General features: G+C 38.1%; 1 protein-coding gene across 9 annotated transcripts in view; it reads left to right on the top strand.

The window, feature by feature from the left end:
- CAPN3 (calpain 3) overlaps nt 1-14,147 on the top strand; it is a 49,636-nt gene that overhangs the window by 7,044 nt on the left and 28,445 nt on the right. For 2 of the 9 annotated variants that reach the window (XM_028495439.2, XM_028495438.2), the window contains exon 1: nt 6,932-7,513. The exons of 6 other annotated variants lie outside the window; for them this stretch is intronic. In XM_028495439.2, coding sequence (XP_028351240.1) covers nt 7,265-7,513 — 249 coding nt within the window. In that variant the 5' untranslated portion in view covers nt 6,932-7,264. Of the gene's footprint in view, nt 1-6,931; nt 7,514-14,147 lie in introns of those variants that run through there. One more of the 9 variants, XM_007104860.3, reaches the window with a different exon arrangement.

Genomic DNA, 14,147 nt, shown 5'->3' with positions numbered 1-14,147 from the left:
AAATGTAGAAGACAGCTGCCTACTGACTTCCTGGGCCCCAGTGCTTGGCCTTTACATCAGCACTCTGAAGTTGAAAGTTTTCTGAAAATCTGTGGGGACACCAGAGGTCTGTTGCTCTCACAACCTCTTCCACATGCCCATCACCTCCATAATTAACACCCCACCTGGGTAACTTCCCTGCAGGGGGTCACTTGACCTGAGTTACTCAGTTCCGAAAAGAAGAAATCCTAGTTTGGCACAAAATAAATTTATTCCATTCCAGTGTGAGATGAGAGGGAGGGAGCAGAGCTACAGAAACACCGAGGCTGTGTGCAGTGAGCCCTCTGTTTCTGGGCCTAGAGCCCAGTAGCTGTGCAGCTGCTTCTCTCAGGGATATTATCTTTCCAGTAAAACCAGCTGGGAGGTCTGCTTGTAATCTGTTTTAGTGTCATCATCTGTCAGACAGTTTAGAAAGAAGTGGGGATCCCTGGGCTAGCCGCTAAGAGGAAGAATTGGGGGCATGGTGCAGAGTGGTTAAGACAAATGGATTTAGAACCAAACAGACCTGGGCTGAACCTTGGCTCTGCCCCTAGCAAGTCACATAAACTTTCCAAGTTTCGAGTTTCTCTTCTATAATGCACATAGTGATATTCTCATCATATGGCTGTATCTGAGTATCCATAAAATCCTAGTAGGTGCTCAAGGTAAGGTAGCAATATTAGGATAGGCAGCTGAGGACAGAAGCATAACACGGTGACGAAGTGCACAGGCTTTCAAATCAAAGAAACTGGATTCAAATCCCGGCTCCACCTCTTACAAATGTGACCTCAGGCAAGTTACGGACCATTTCTGAGTCTCAGTTTCCTCCCATGTGAAAACAAAATGAAAATTCCTACTTTCATAGAGTTGTTGTAAGGATTAATTGAGATACCATAAATGACTTGCTTAGCACGATCGTCAATAGCGGTGACGGTAAATGAAAGGCAAAATGAGGTACCCAGTTGAGAGCCAGCCCCCTCTCTACTAAGCAGAGAATCATCACAGTGCCATCCTGGAGTGGGGGTGGGGAGGCATAAGTTTTGGCGAAAGTGTGACAATTCTATAAATATCGATAACTTTTAGGACTGCCTCCCATTATATTCCGCAAGACAGCAGCTCCTCCTGAAAGTCGTGATGGAGACAGGACTCTAGACATCATGGGAGGAACAAGCTGAAATAACTAACTCAGCAGTAGAGCGCTGAGAATGGGAGGGGCAGAGACAGAAATAGCCAAGAAAGGTATGAGAAGATGCATTTCATTGATTATGAATAAAGAAGAGCATCTTTTCATAATTCATGTAGTTCTTGATTATTTATCTTGCTGTCCACAAAATAGCTGTTAATGTCTTTCGCTCATTTTTCTATTGAGTCGTTTGTTTTTCTTCAACTTGAATTATAAGCATTCTTTATGTATCCTGGATACTAATCATTTATTGTTTAGATGTGCTTTTTTTTTTCCATTTTTTGGCCACACCACGTGGCATGTGGGATCTTATTTCCCCGACCAGGGATCGAACCCGCGCCCCCTGCATTGGAAGCCAAGAGTCTTAACCACTGGACTGCAGGGAAGTCCAAACTTTTCCCTCTTTTAAGGGTATTTTTTTACTTAAAAAATTCTAAATTAAAAGTTCTAAATTAATTCTTAATTTATTTTTTCCTTTATAGTTAGTGCTTTTTGTGTTCTGTTAAGAATGTTTTTCCTAAACCAAAGTAATTCCTTTTTATTATCATTTAGAAACTTTATTCTTCTGCCTTCATATTTGGGTCTATAATACATCTAGAAATGATTTTTGCATATAAGATAGGGATCACATTTTGTTGTTTTTCCATATGGATATTCAAAGTTTCCAGCACAATTTATTAAAAAGACAATCCCTTTTACAATGCCACTTTTTAAATAAATCAAATATCTATCAATGTGTGGTTCTGTTTCTGCGCTCTCTGTTGTGTTCCATTGTGTGTGTCTATCTTTGTGCTAACACACCTTGTGCCAATAAGTCATTTTTTTTCTCTTGGCTGAGCCACATGGCTTGCAGGATCTTCGTTCCCCGACCAGGGATTGAACCCGGGCCACAGCAGTGAAAGTGCCGAGTCCGAGTAACCACTGGACTGCCAGGGAACTCCCACTAAACTCTTAGTAATTCTAATAATTTGACTATCGATCCCAAGTTATTTGTCTGTAGAGTCTATGTTTCTGTATAAATAGTTAGGTCAAGTGCAAATAATAATGGGGCTGCCCAGTGCATTATGCACAACTGTATTCAGCAGCCTAATTCATGTTTTATTGCACTGGCAAAACCCTCTAGCATAATGTTAATAACTAAGGAGATAGCAGGCATCTTCCTCAGGTTTCCCATTTTAAAGGGAGTATTCTTAATGTTTCATTGTTGAATAGATTTTCTACACATTGATTTGTAGAAACAACTTATCATTAAGAAAGTTCCCCTCTATTCCTGCTTTGCTAAGAGTTTCTTTTAAAATCATAAATGGTTGTTGAACTTTAATACTTTTTCTGCATTTATTGAGAAAATCGTGATTTTCCTCCTTTAAACAGTTAATATACTTTTAAAATTACATTAATAGAGTTTTCCAGTATTGACCCCTTGCATTCTTAGAATAAAACAAACTTAGAATGTATTATCGTTTTTACATGTCACTGAATTTTGGCTTACAAATCCTTTATTTCGGTTTTTGCATATATGATCATTAGTGAGATTGGCTTATTATTTCCCTTTCTGGTGCTGTCCCATTTTGGGATCAAGGTTATATTAACCTCCTAAAATGAGTGGGGAATGTTCTTTCTTCTATTCTGTGAAAGAGACTGTGTAAGATGGAAGCTATATGTTTCTTAAATATTTGGTAGAATTTTGCCAGTGTTTTCTTTAAGGGAAGATTTTATCTATTAATGAAAATACAGCCTCTTCAATAATAATGGGATCATTTGAAATTGTTTTTCTTCTTGAGTCAATGGTAATATTTATTCTTCTAGGAATTTTTAGTAACTATTTTATCTCTTTAAAAACCTTTTTTTTTTTTTTTTTTTGCTCTAAAGTCAATCATATTGGATATTAATGTAAGTACAGCAACTTTGGGGGCAAGTTTTTGCTTGATATATATTTTTTTCATTCTTTTACTTTCAACATTTCTATGTCCTGATGTGGTGCATGGGCTCAGTAGTTGCGTGGGGGGGCTTAGTTGTCCTGCAGCACGTGGGATCTTAGTTCCCCAACCAGGGATCAAACCCACGTCCCCTGAATTGGAAGGTGGATTCTTAACCACTGGACCATCAGGGAAGTCCAAAACCTTTGTCTTTTAACCGGAGATTTTAGTCTATTTACATTGATTATGAGTTTTGATGTACTTTGGGTTTATTTCTATCTTCCTAACCATAACCTTTCTGTTTGTATTTCTTTTGAAATGCTCCTGTTTTCCTCTTTATGTCCTTTTAACTGATTAAAAGTGCTTTCTCTCATTTTTTTTTTTCTTTCTACTAGTTTGGAAGTTATTCATTATTTCTGTCTTTTCAGTGGTTGCCTTAAATTGTTAGCATACATATTATCTTGACGAAGCCTGAAATATCAATATCATTATTTTTCTCATAAATAATGAGGACCATAGAGCACTTTAAGTACTCCTCTTCTAACTAATATGCCATGGTTGTTCAGAATTTTATCTCTATCTTGATTTTTCAACCTTAAAATTAGAAAATATTGTAATTTTTCAATATTTGCTTAAATTTACACACATTTGCCAATTTCTTTGTTTACTGATCCTTCCTGAGTCTTAGACTTTTCTTTCTAGAATAATTTTACTTTTTCCTAAAGTACATTGTTTAGAAGTTCCTTTAGTGGGGGACTATTTGTAGTAAGTGTTTCAATTTTTATTTGCGTGAAATTTGCTGTCACTCTTAAAATACTTTTCCTGAGTATTCAGCCCTAGGTTGATTCTCAGTACTGTCCTCTGGATTATGTTGTTGTTGAAATCAGCAATCATTCTATTTGGTATCACTTAATAGGCCATCTGCCTTTTCTCTCTGACTGCTTTCAAAATCCTCTCTGTCTATGGTATTCTGCATTGCTGTGTCTAAACATGTATTTCTTTATATCTTTCCTGCTTAGGATTCATTGGGATCTTGAATCTGAGGATTGGAGTCATTAATCCATTGTAGAAAATCTCTTAGAATATTATTTCTCCCCATATTTTCTATTATCTTCTTCTAGAACTCCAATGAAATATATGCTGATCTTACCTTGTTCTATCACATATATATCTTAACCTCTTTTTTAAAAAAAATTTCCCATCTTTGATTCTCTGTGTGGTATTCTACGTGATTTCTTCTGAAGTAGCTTCCAATTCACTAATTCTCACTTTAACACCACCTAATCCAATTATTGAATTATTAAATTTCAGTGTGAACATTAATTGGATACTGGTTCAAAAAATAAAAGCATCTATAAAAGACATTTGGGGAACAACTGAAAAAATTATCACAGGGATTTGGATCTTGGATAATATTAGAGAGCAGTAATTAATTTTCTTAGTGATAATGGCATTGCAGTCAGTAGGAGAGTGTTCTTGTCTTTAGGAGATGCCTGGTGTATCCTAAATATATTCCTAAGTATTTAGGTGTAAACTGTCATTGTACGAACAACACTCTTTCAAATGGTTCAGCAAAAAAATAATAAAATCTATACATACATATATAGATAGGTAAAACGAAGATGGCAAAATGTTAACAATTGTTGAATGTAGATGTAAGCTATATGGGTGTCCATTCTTTAAAATTTTCTGCAAGTTTGAAATTTTTCCATAATAAAAAGCTAAAAAACTGTGATAGCTAAAATCTAACATTTCAATAACAGGGTTAAAATATAAAATCAAGGAAAAGGAAAAAAAGAAAGAGAGAAAGGAAGAAAGGGAGAAAAAATAATTGAAAGGGAGAGAAATGTAAAAGAAATAATATAAGAATATCCCAGAACTGGGGACAAAATTCTCTACATTGAAAGGAGTCACTGAGGGCTCAGCACAAAGAATTTAAGAAATAAATAAACTCATACCAAGACACACAAATGTGGCTTTTGGAATTGGGGTGGGGGATTGTTGGGGAGAGGGAGAAGGGAGAAAACCCTAAAAGCTTTCAGAGGGAAAAGATAGGTCACATACAAAGGAATGTTCATCAAAATTGCATCATACTTCTCAATACCAGATGCCAGGAGCAATGAGACAATGCCTTAAAACTTCTGAAGGAAACTGATTTTCAACCTAAAACACCTAGACAAATTCTCAATCAAGTGCAAAGATAGAAAAGAGATAGATGGGCAAGGACTCAAGTGACTTACCTCCCACTCATCCATTCTTACGAAACTGCAAGTTGTGTGCCAATAAAATCGAGGAGTGAACCAAAGAAGGGTTAAGATCCAGGAAACAGATTTCCACCCAGGAGAAGGGCGGTCAGTCCCAGGCCACTGCTCCAGACCTGGAAGATTGCTGGTCTGGTCTGTAGGGGAGAAGGGCTGCAAAAGGAAGGCCCTAGGTTGGGGAGCAATGGAACCTCTAGGTTATCTATGCATTTAAGTATTTGTAAAAACTATTGCTGAGGAAAAGCATTGATGGATACATAAAAAAATCAGAGAATTATAAAGAATAAGAGAAAAGAAACATTTATACAGAAAGGAAATGTAACACAGCATACTACTTAGTTAAGAAGTGAACGATATTTAACTAATTATATTAAAGGAAATAATCAATTTTAATTTCTCTAAAATTTATAACATAAGTACTTTGGGAAGATGATGGGCAGAGCATAATGTGAGAAACCTAAACCTCATTCCCCCAAATAGGAATTCTATTGATACTTTCTAAAAATAATAAATTAAAAAGTAATAATATAAGCATATTATTTAGAAATATAGAGGTAAATACCAGAAGAAAGAGCTAAAAGAATTAAAAGTGGCTGTCTCTGAGGAGAGAAATTTGCAGGGCAAGAGACTGCTATTCCTCTAAGTAACTTTTGTTTGACTTTTTAAAACTTTGTTCATGTATAAACTGAATAAAAATAAAATTATTTCTTAAAAAAACTGATCTCAAAAATTACGTTGAGCTATTATAGTGTCCTGTAAAGCCAATGTCATGGTTTCAAACACTAGAATGTTTGAAATAGTACATAGAATCCCTGATGTGCTTATTTAAATTGCAGAGTCCCAGACCCCTACCAAGAGGATCTGAATCCTTAGGTCTGGGGTAAGCCCTGGGAATCTGCATTTTAAACTTGCATCCCAGGTGATTCTGATGCAGGTAGTCCAAAGACCACACTTTGAGAAGTACGGAGTAGACAAAAACTGACCAGAGTGAACAAGTGGACAGGGAGGCGGCATCCTCCTAGTGGGAAGGCTGCCAGAACGGAGTTTCCACCCATGCCAGCTCCCTTCCCTTACTCTCGAGTTGCGCATTTGTGCATGGTGAAATTTTGAAAAAGCTGAGCTTTCTTGTGAATATATTCTGACACACATTTATCCTCCTTCCCCATCTACCACTTTCTCTGCCTCAAAGGTCCTGAACTCACAACCGTGGATGTCTCTTCACTGCCACTGGGACCCACTCTAACAGGGACTCTCATGTGAGGTCAAGCTACCTACCCTCTGGGTCCCTCTCACAGATTAGAGTCCCTAAATGGCCAGTCAAGGTCTTTGGGGGGATGGGGCAGGGACATCAGGAGAATGAAGGCTTCATTAACCTCAGACAATGGCCCGGAACAGAATCCTCCTATGCATTCAGGAGCCTGTATAGGATTAGTGTATACAGCATGTTTCGAAGGCCCCATGCTATATCCCATTGGCCGCCAGTGTTAAAGGCATGAATGCCTTTTGCTGAGGCAGGGTAAGCCTCTCTGTAACTATATTTTCTCTTTTTAAAGAAAGAATCCCAACAAGGCTGATGGAAGTAGCCTGAAGGTCTGCAGGTCTTGTGGCCTGTCCTGGGGCTGTCCCTGGCTCTCTCACTCCCCTTGCCAGCTCCCTGTCTGACTGGCATGGTGTCGCCCCTTGACCGTGGGCTCAGGGGCCTCCAGCCAAAGCTGCTGACTCTGACCACGGCCTTTCTCTGGGCTGTGTTCATTTGCATTGCGCTGCTGAGAGTGGAGGAGCTATATAGGCTCCGGCCCATTCAAGGGAGGATTAGGCCTTGGATTGAGGGCGCAGCAGGAGAGAGGCCACAGTGAAGGCCCAGCTCCACTCCCTGAGAGGTCACCATGCCCTACCTGCTGCCAGGATTCTTCTGTGACCGTGTGATCCGGGAGAGGGACAGGAGAAACGGAGAAGGCACTGCCACACGGCCCCTCAAGTATGAGGGGCAGGATTTTGTTGTTCTCAGACAACAGTGCCTGGCTCAGAAGTGCCTCTTTGAAGACCGTGTGTTCCCAGCAAGTGTTCAGTCCCTGGGCTCCCATGAGCTGAGCCAGAAAACCAAGACGAAGGCCATCACGTGGAAAAGGCCGAAGGTAGGGATAGGAGGGACGGGGCTTCAGGAGACAGCTCTTGGGGATAGGAGGTCAAGTGGTCCAGAGCCTGAGGCCACAGATCCCGGATCTGAGCAAGTGGCTTATCAACATTCTCCTACCCATTTGCCCCCAAAATACTTTCCTGCTTCCTCCTGAAACTGGAGCTGTTATTTTCTATTCCTGAACTAGAGATTATTTAATACTTTATAGATCCCTGAGACTGTAAATATTTTTAAGAGAGCTAATGCACTGACTTAAATTCATAGTAAAACAGTAAGGAATAATTGATTATCATGTTTCTTCTCAAGAGCAGGTATTCTGGGGGGTGGGAAAGTGGAGTGGTGAAGAGGACTAGGGCTCACAGTTTCAAGGAGAGTTCCCTGGAAGGTGGTGAACAGTTATGACATAGGAGGCTGCAGGAGGCTTAGAGATTTGCCTTCTTAACTTCTTGCCTAAGTCTGGTTCATTAGTGATGTGTCACTTCTGTGTAAACAAAAAGGTCCATGCTGACCTGCCACACTCCCTACAGGGAGAAGCAGTTTGCTCAAGGATACCTTACTGCCTGGCAATTGAGGAGTCCATTTGTTTCAACTGTATTCAGCTACTCTGTGTTTCTCAAAGTGTGGTCTTTGGACTACCTGCATCAGAATCACCTTGGGATGCCAGTTTAAAATGCAGATTCCCCTGACTCATCCCAGACATAACTGTATTTCTATATTAACTATCTGTATTTATAATAAGCAAAACATGAGTTCATACTAACTTATACCAAAGTATTTCTATTTGTGTGTGTACATGTTATTGTAAATGAAGTTTGTTTTTGTTTTTATCAAATTCCATTTGTTCATTGCTGGTATATAGGAAAGCGACTGACTTTTATATACTAACCTTCTATCCTGCAACTGTGCTTGCTTATTAGTTCCAGAAAGGTTTTTTTTTTTTTTTTTCATTTGTTTGGGATTTTCTACATAGACAATTATGTCATCTGTGAATAAAGAGCTTATTTCTTCCTTTCCAATCTTTATAAATTTTATTTCCTTTTCTTGTTTTATTTCATTAGCTAGGACTTTCAGTATGATGTCGAATAAGAGTGGTAAGAGGAGACATTTTGACTTGTTTCTGACCTTAAGGGGAAAGCATCTAATTTCTTAACATTAAATATGAAGATAATTGCAGTTCGTTTAAAACTTTTAAAAAGTAAATTTTCTTTACCAACTTGAGTTGGTTCCTAGGAGTTTTTATCATGAATAAAAACTCTCTATTCCTAGGAGTTTTTATCGTGAATGGGTATTGAATTTTATTAAATGCTTTTTCTGCATCAACTGATATGATCATGTGATTTTTCTTCTTAGCCTGTTGTGATGGATGTCATTGATTGATTTTCAAATGTTGAACCAGTCTTGCATACCTGGAATAAATCCCAGGTAAATGATATACTTGTAGTGTATAATTTTGTTTATACATTGTTGTTTTTGAGTTACTAACTTTTTTTTTGAGGATTTGGTTTCTATTTTCATAAGAGATACTGGTCTGTAGTTTTCCTTGGCAATGTCTTTTTCTGGTTTGGGTATTAGGGTAATACTGGCCTCATAGAACGAGTTAGGAAATGATCCCTCTGCTTCGATTTTTCTGGAAGATATTGTAGAGAATTTGTATCATTTCTTCCTTGAATGTTTCATAGAATTCACCAATAAATCATCTGGATCTGGTGCTTTTTTTTTGGAGGGTTATTAATCATTGAATAAATTTCTTCAATAGGTATAGCCATATTCATGGTCTGTTTATGTGAGTTTTGTGTCTTTTATGAAATTAGTCCATTTTATCTAAAGTTATCAAATCTGTGGGCTTAGAGATATCTGCAGTATTCCTTTATTATCCTTTTAATGTCCCTGGGATCAGTAGTGGTGATCTCTCCATTTCTGCTGTTGGTAATTGGTGTCTTCTCTCTTTTTTCCTTGGTGAGCATGGCTACAGGTTTATTAATTTTATTGACCTTTTCAAGGAACCAGTTTTTGGCTTTATTGATTCTCTCTGTTGTTTTGCTATTTTCAATTTCATTGATTCTGCTCTAATCTTTTATTATTTCTTTTTTTCTGCTTGCTTTGACCTTAATTTTTTTTTATTTCTCTGGTGTTCTGAGGTAGAATATTGGTATTGATATCAGATCTTTCTTCTTTTCTAATATATGCATTTAATGTTATAGATTTCCCTCTAAGCACTGGTTTCACTGCATCCCACAAATTTTGATGATATATTTTCATTTTCATTTAGTTCAAAGCAATTTTTAACTTCTCTTGAAACTTCTTTGACTTGTGTGTTATTTAGAAGTGTGTTGTTTAATTTCCAAATAATTTGGGATTTTCCAGTTATCTTATTGTTATTGCTTTCTAGTTTCCTTCCACTGTAGTCTGAAAACACACTTTGTATGTTTTCTATTCTTTTAAATTTGTCGAGGTGTGTTTTATAGCCCAGAATGTGGTCTATCTTAGTGACTCTTCCATGTGATATTGAGAGCAGAATGCGTATTCTGCTCTTGTTGGGTGGAGTAGTCTATAAATGTTAATTAGATCAAGTTGATTGCTAGTGCCATTCAGGTCAACTATATCCTTATTGATTTTCTACCTGCTGAATAATAATGACTCAACAAGGGGTGTTAAAGTCTCCAACTATAATACTAGATTTGTCTATTTTTCCTTTCAGATGTATCACTTTTTGCCTCATGTCTTTTGACACTCTGTTGTTAGGTGCATCCACATTTAGGATTGTATGTTTTCTTGGACAAAGGACTCCTTTATCATTATGTAATGCATCTCTTTATCTCTGATAATTTTCCTTGTAATGAAGTCTGCTTTGTCTGAAATTTATACAGCTATTCCAGCTTTCTTTCTTTTTTTTAAATTTATTTATCTATTTATTTTTTTTGGCTGAGTTGGGTCTTTTGTTGCTGCACGTGGGCTTTCTCTAGTTGCGGTGAGCGAGGGCTACTCTTCGTTGCGGTGCGCAGGCTTCTCATCACGGTGGCTTCTCTTGTTGTGGAGCACAAGCTCTAGGTGCATGGGCTTCAGTAGTTGTGGCACGTGGGCTCAGTAGTTGTGGCACACAGGCTTAGTTGCTCCGCGGCATGTGGGATCTTCCCAGAGCAGCTCTCGAACCCATGTCCCCTGCATTGGCAGGGCGGATTCTTAACCACTCCGCCACCAGGGAAGCCCTCCAGCTTTCTTTTTTTATTTATTTATTTTTTGTGTGTGTGTGGCATGCGGGCCTTCCTCTGTTGTGGCCTCTCCCGTTGCGGAGTACAGGCTCCGGACACGCAGGCTCAGCGGCCATGGCTCACGGGCCCAGCCGCTCCGCGGCATGTGGGATCCTCCCATACCGGGGCGCGAACCCGGTTACCGCTGCATCGGCAGGTGGACGCGCAACCACTGCGCCACCAGGGAAGCCTTTTTTTTGTTTTGTTTTGTTTTTGTTTTTGTTTTTTTTGTTTGTTTTTTTGTTTTTTTTTGACCAATTCATTCTTGAAGCAAATATTTACATGTGCTATATTTCAGGCACCCTGCTATCTTTTATGCTATCTTCCCTTATTCAACCCTCCTAAGAGCCTCATAGGACTCATAGGTTAGGCACCAGCTGTGGTGGATTTATTTCTAACAACTCCATCAGATAATTAGTATTATTTTCATTCTATAAATGAGGAAACTGAGGCTCAAAGAAATTAGATTTGGCCAAGATCACACAGTAATAGATGGTGAAGCTATTGGTCACACTTAAGAGCCCGTCCTGCTTCCAGAACACCAGCTCCTACCAACAGTGATTTCAACATGAAGTAATAATCAATAGGATGAAAAGAAAAATTCAACTTGACTTTCAGATACTTTTGATTCTAAATAATAATATCTGTCTTCTGGAGCTGGTTACAGCATATATCACCCATTCTCATCTTTGGAATACTTTCCACAATCCTTTAAAGAAATATACCATCATGGAGGCTCTCTGTAATCCCACATATTGAATTATCTCCTAATTATACAGTGGGCTATTAAATCATACCACCTTCCCCTGCATCGGCAGGCGGACGCGCAACCACTGCGCCACCAGGGAAGCCCCCCCTCCAGCTTTCTTTTGATGAGCATTAGCATGGTATATCCTTCTCTAGCTATCCAAGTCTTTATATTTAAAGTGATTTTCTTGTAGATAACATATCGTTGGGTCTTTTTTTAAAATCTATTCTCACAGTCTCTATCTTTTAATTGATGTATTTGGGCCATTCACATTTAAGTGATTATAATATAGTTGGATTAATATCTACTATGTTTATAACTGTTTTCTATTTGTTGCAATTTTTCTTTGTTTCTCTCCTCTCCCCTTTCCTGCATTCTCTGGTTTTAACTGAGTATTCTATATGATTCTATTTATCTTTTCTCTTAAGTATATCAATTATACTTTTAAAAAAATGTTAATGGTTATGCTAAAGTTTCCAATATACACTTACAACTATCTGATTTCACCTTCAAATAACATATACCACTGTATATGTAGTCTAGTACCTTATAATAGAAAATTCCCAATTCCTTCCTTCCTTCCCTCATGACAGTACTGTCATGCATTTCACTTATCCAAATGCTATAATTACTCAACACATTGTTGTGATTATTACTTTAAATAAAGTTATCTTTAGATTAAAAATAAGAAAAATAGAAGTTTTATTTTACCTTCATTTATTCCTTCCCTGATGCTCTTCCTTTCTTTATGTAGGTCCAGGTTTCTGATCTATATAATTTTCTTTCTCCTTGAAGAGCTTATTTTAACATTTCTTGCAAGCCAAGTCTGCTGGAAATGAATTCCCTGTGGGTTATTATTTTAAACATTTACTTTATTTATTTTATTTATTTATTTGGTTGTGCCGGGTCTTAGTTGTGGCAGGTGGGCTCCTGTAGTTGCAGCATGTGTGCTCCTTAGTTGCAGCCAGCAGGCTCCTTAGTTGCAACTCGCTGGCTCCTTAGTTGCGGCATGCGCACTCCATTGCAGCATGCATGTGGGATCTAGTTCCCCGACCAGGGATCGAACCAGGGCCCCCTGCATTGGGAGCATGGAGTCTTCACCACTGCGCCACCAGGGAAGTCCCTTCCCTGTGGTTTTATTTGTCTGAGAAAGCCTTTAGTCTCCTTCAGTTTTGAAAGATAAATTCTCTGCATATAGAATGCTAGGTTGGTGGGTTTTTCTTTCATCAATTTAAATATTTCATCAATTTAAATATTTCTTGCTTGCATGGTTTCTGAAGAGAAGTCTACTGTAATTCTTGTCTTTTTTCCTCTAGAGCAAAGGTATTTTTCTCCCTCTTGGCTTCTTTGAAGATCTTTTCTTTATCTTTGGTTATCTGCAGTTTGAATATGATATGCCTAAGTGTAGTTATGTTTTATTTTGCTGGCATTTATGCTACTTGATGTTCTTTGTGCTTCTTGGATCTGTGATTTGGTATCTGTCATTAATTTTGGGAAGTTCTTGGACATTATTACTTCAAATATTTCTTCTGCTCTGTTCTTTCTTTCCCTCCAGTATTCCAATTATGCATATGCTGCACCTTTTGAATTGTCCCACAGTTCTTGGATGTTCTGCTCTGTTTTGTTGTTGTTGTTTTTGTTGTTATATTTTTCTCTTTGCATTTCACTTTAGGAAATTCCTATTGTCTCATCTTCAATCTCACTGATTTTTGTTTCTTGTCCATGTCTAATCTACTGATGAGCCCATCAAATACATGTCATACTGTCTTTTATTTCTATCATTTCCTTTTGATTCTTTCTTAGAGTTTCCATCTCTCTGCTTATATTTCCCATCTTTTCTTAAATGTTATGTACTTTTTCCATTAGACTTTTTGACATACTAATCATAGTTATTTTAAATTCCCTGCCTGATAATTCCAACATCTATGTCATATCGGAATCTAGTTCTGATACTTGCTCTTCAGATTGCTTTTGCCTGCCTTTTGGCATCCCTTGTAATTTTTTACTGAAAGTCAGACATATTGCTTTGGGTAATAAGAACTGAGATACATTAGCCTTTGGCATAAGGATTTATGTTAAGCTGGCTAGAAGTTGTGCTGTGTTTGTTTCCTCCAGCTGCAGGTGTCAGAAGCTTCAAATTCCTTTAATATCCTTGTTTTGTCTCCTATCTTGACTTTGGGCTTTCCTAAATACTTATCAGAGTTTACATCTTGCAGCTCTTTCAGCTGTAAGTCACTGTTATTTAACTGGAGCCCTGATGATGTGGTGGTATGATCGGGGAGGGGTAGTGTTCTATAATTTAATGATTAAAGCTCTATCTTTTAATAAGACTGTCTCTCTGGGCTATGACCTTCATACACGTTTCTCCATTGGTATAGCTTTTACCCCTTCTTAGGTGAGAAAGCCTGGAGGTGGCTGGAGTGGGAGTAATACACTTCCCCCAACATAGGTAAGACTGGAAAAGTCTTTTCCCCTGTAGGGGGGATCTTTCTTGGATCTTCACCATGAGAACTTGGAATTTTTGAAGGTAAAAACCATGAAAGGGTTGGGGGTTTCTCCCAAGACTGTGGCCTCCAGAAGTTTCTCACTCTTGTGCTAGTCCACACTCAGCTTCCTGAAATTCATCAAAGTTACCA

Source organism: Physeter macrocephalus, chromosome 11 (genome assembly GCF_002837175.3).
Source record: "Physeter macrocephalus isolate SW-GA chromosome 11, ASM283717v5, whole genome shotgun sequence".
NCBI classification, from domain to species: domain Eukaryota; kingdom Metazoa; phylum Chordata; class Mammalia; order Artiodactyla; family Physeteridae; genus Physeter; species Physeter macrocephalus.
This window is presented reverse-complemented; position numbering and strand designations above follow the sequence as displayed.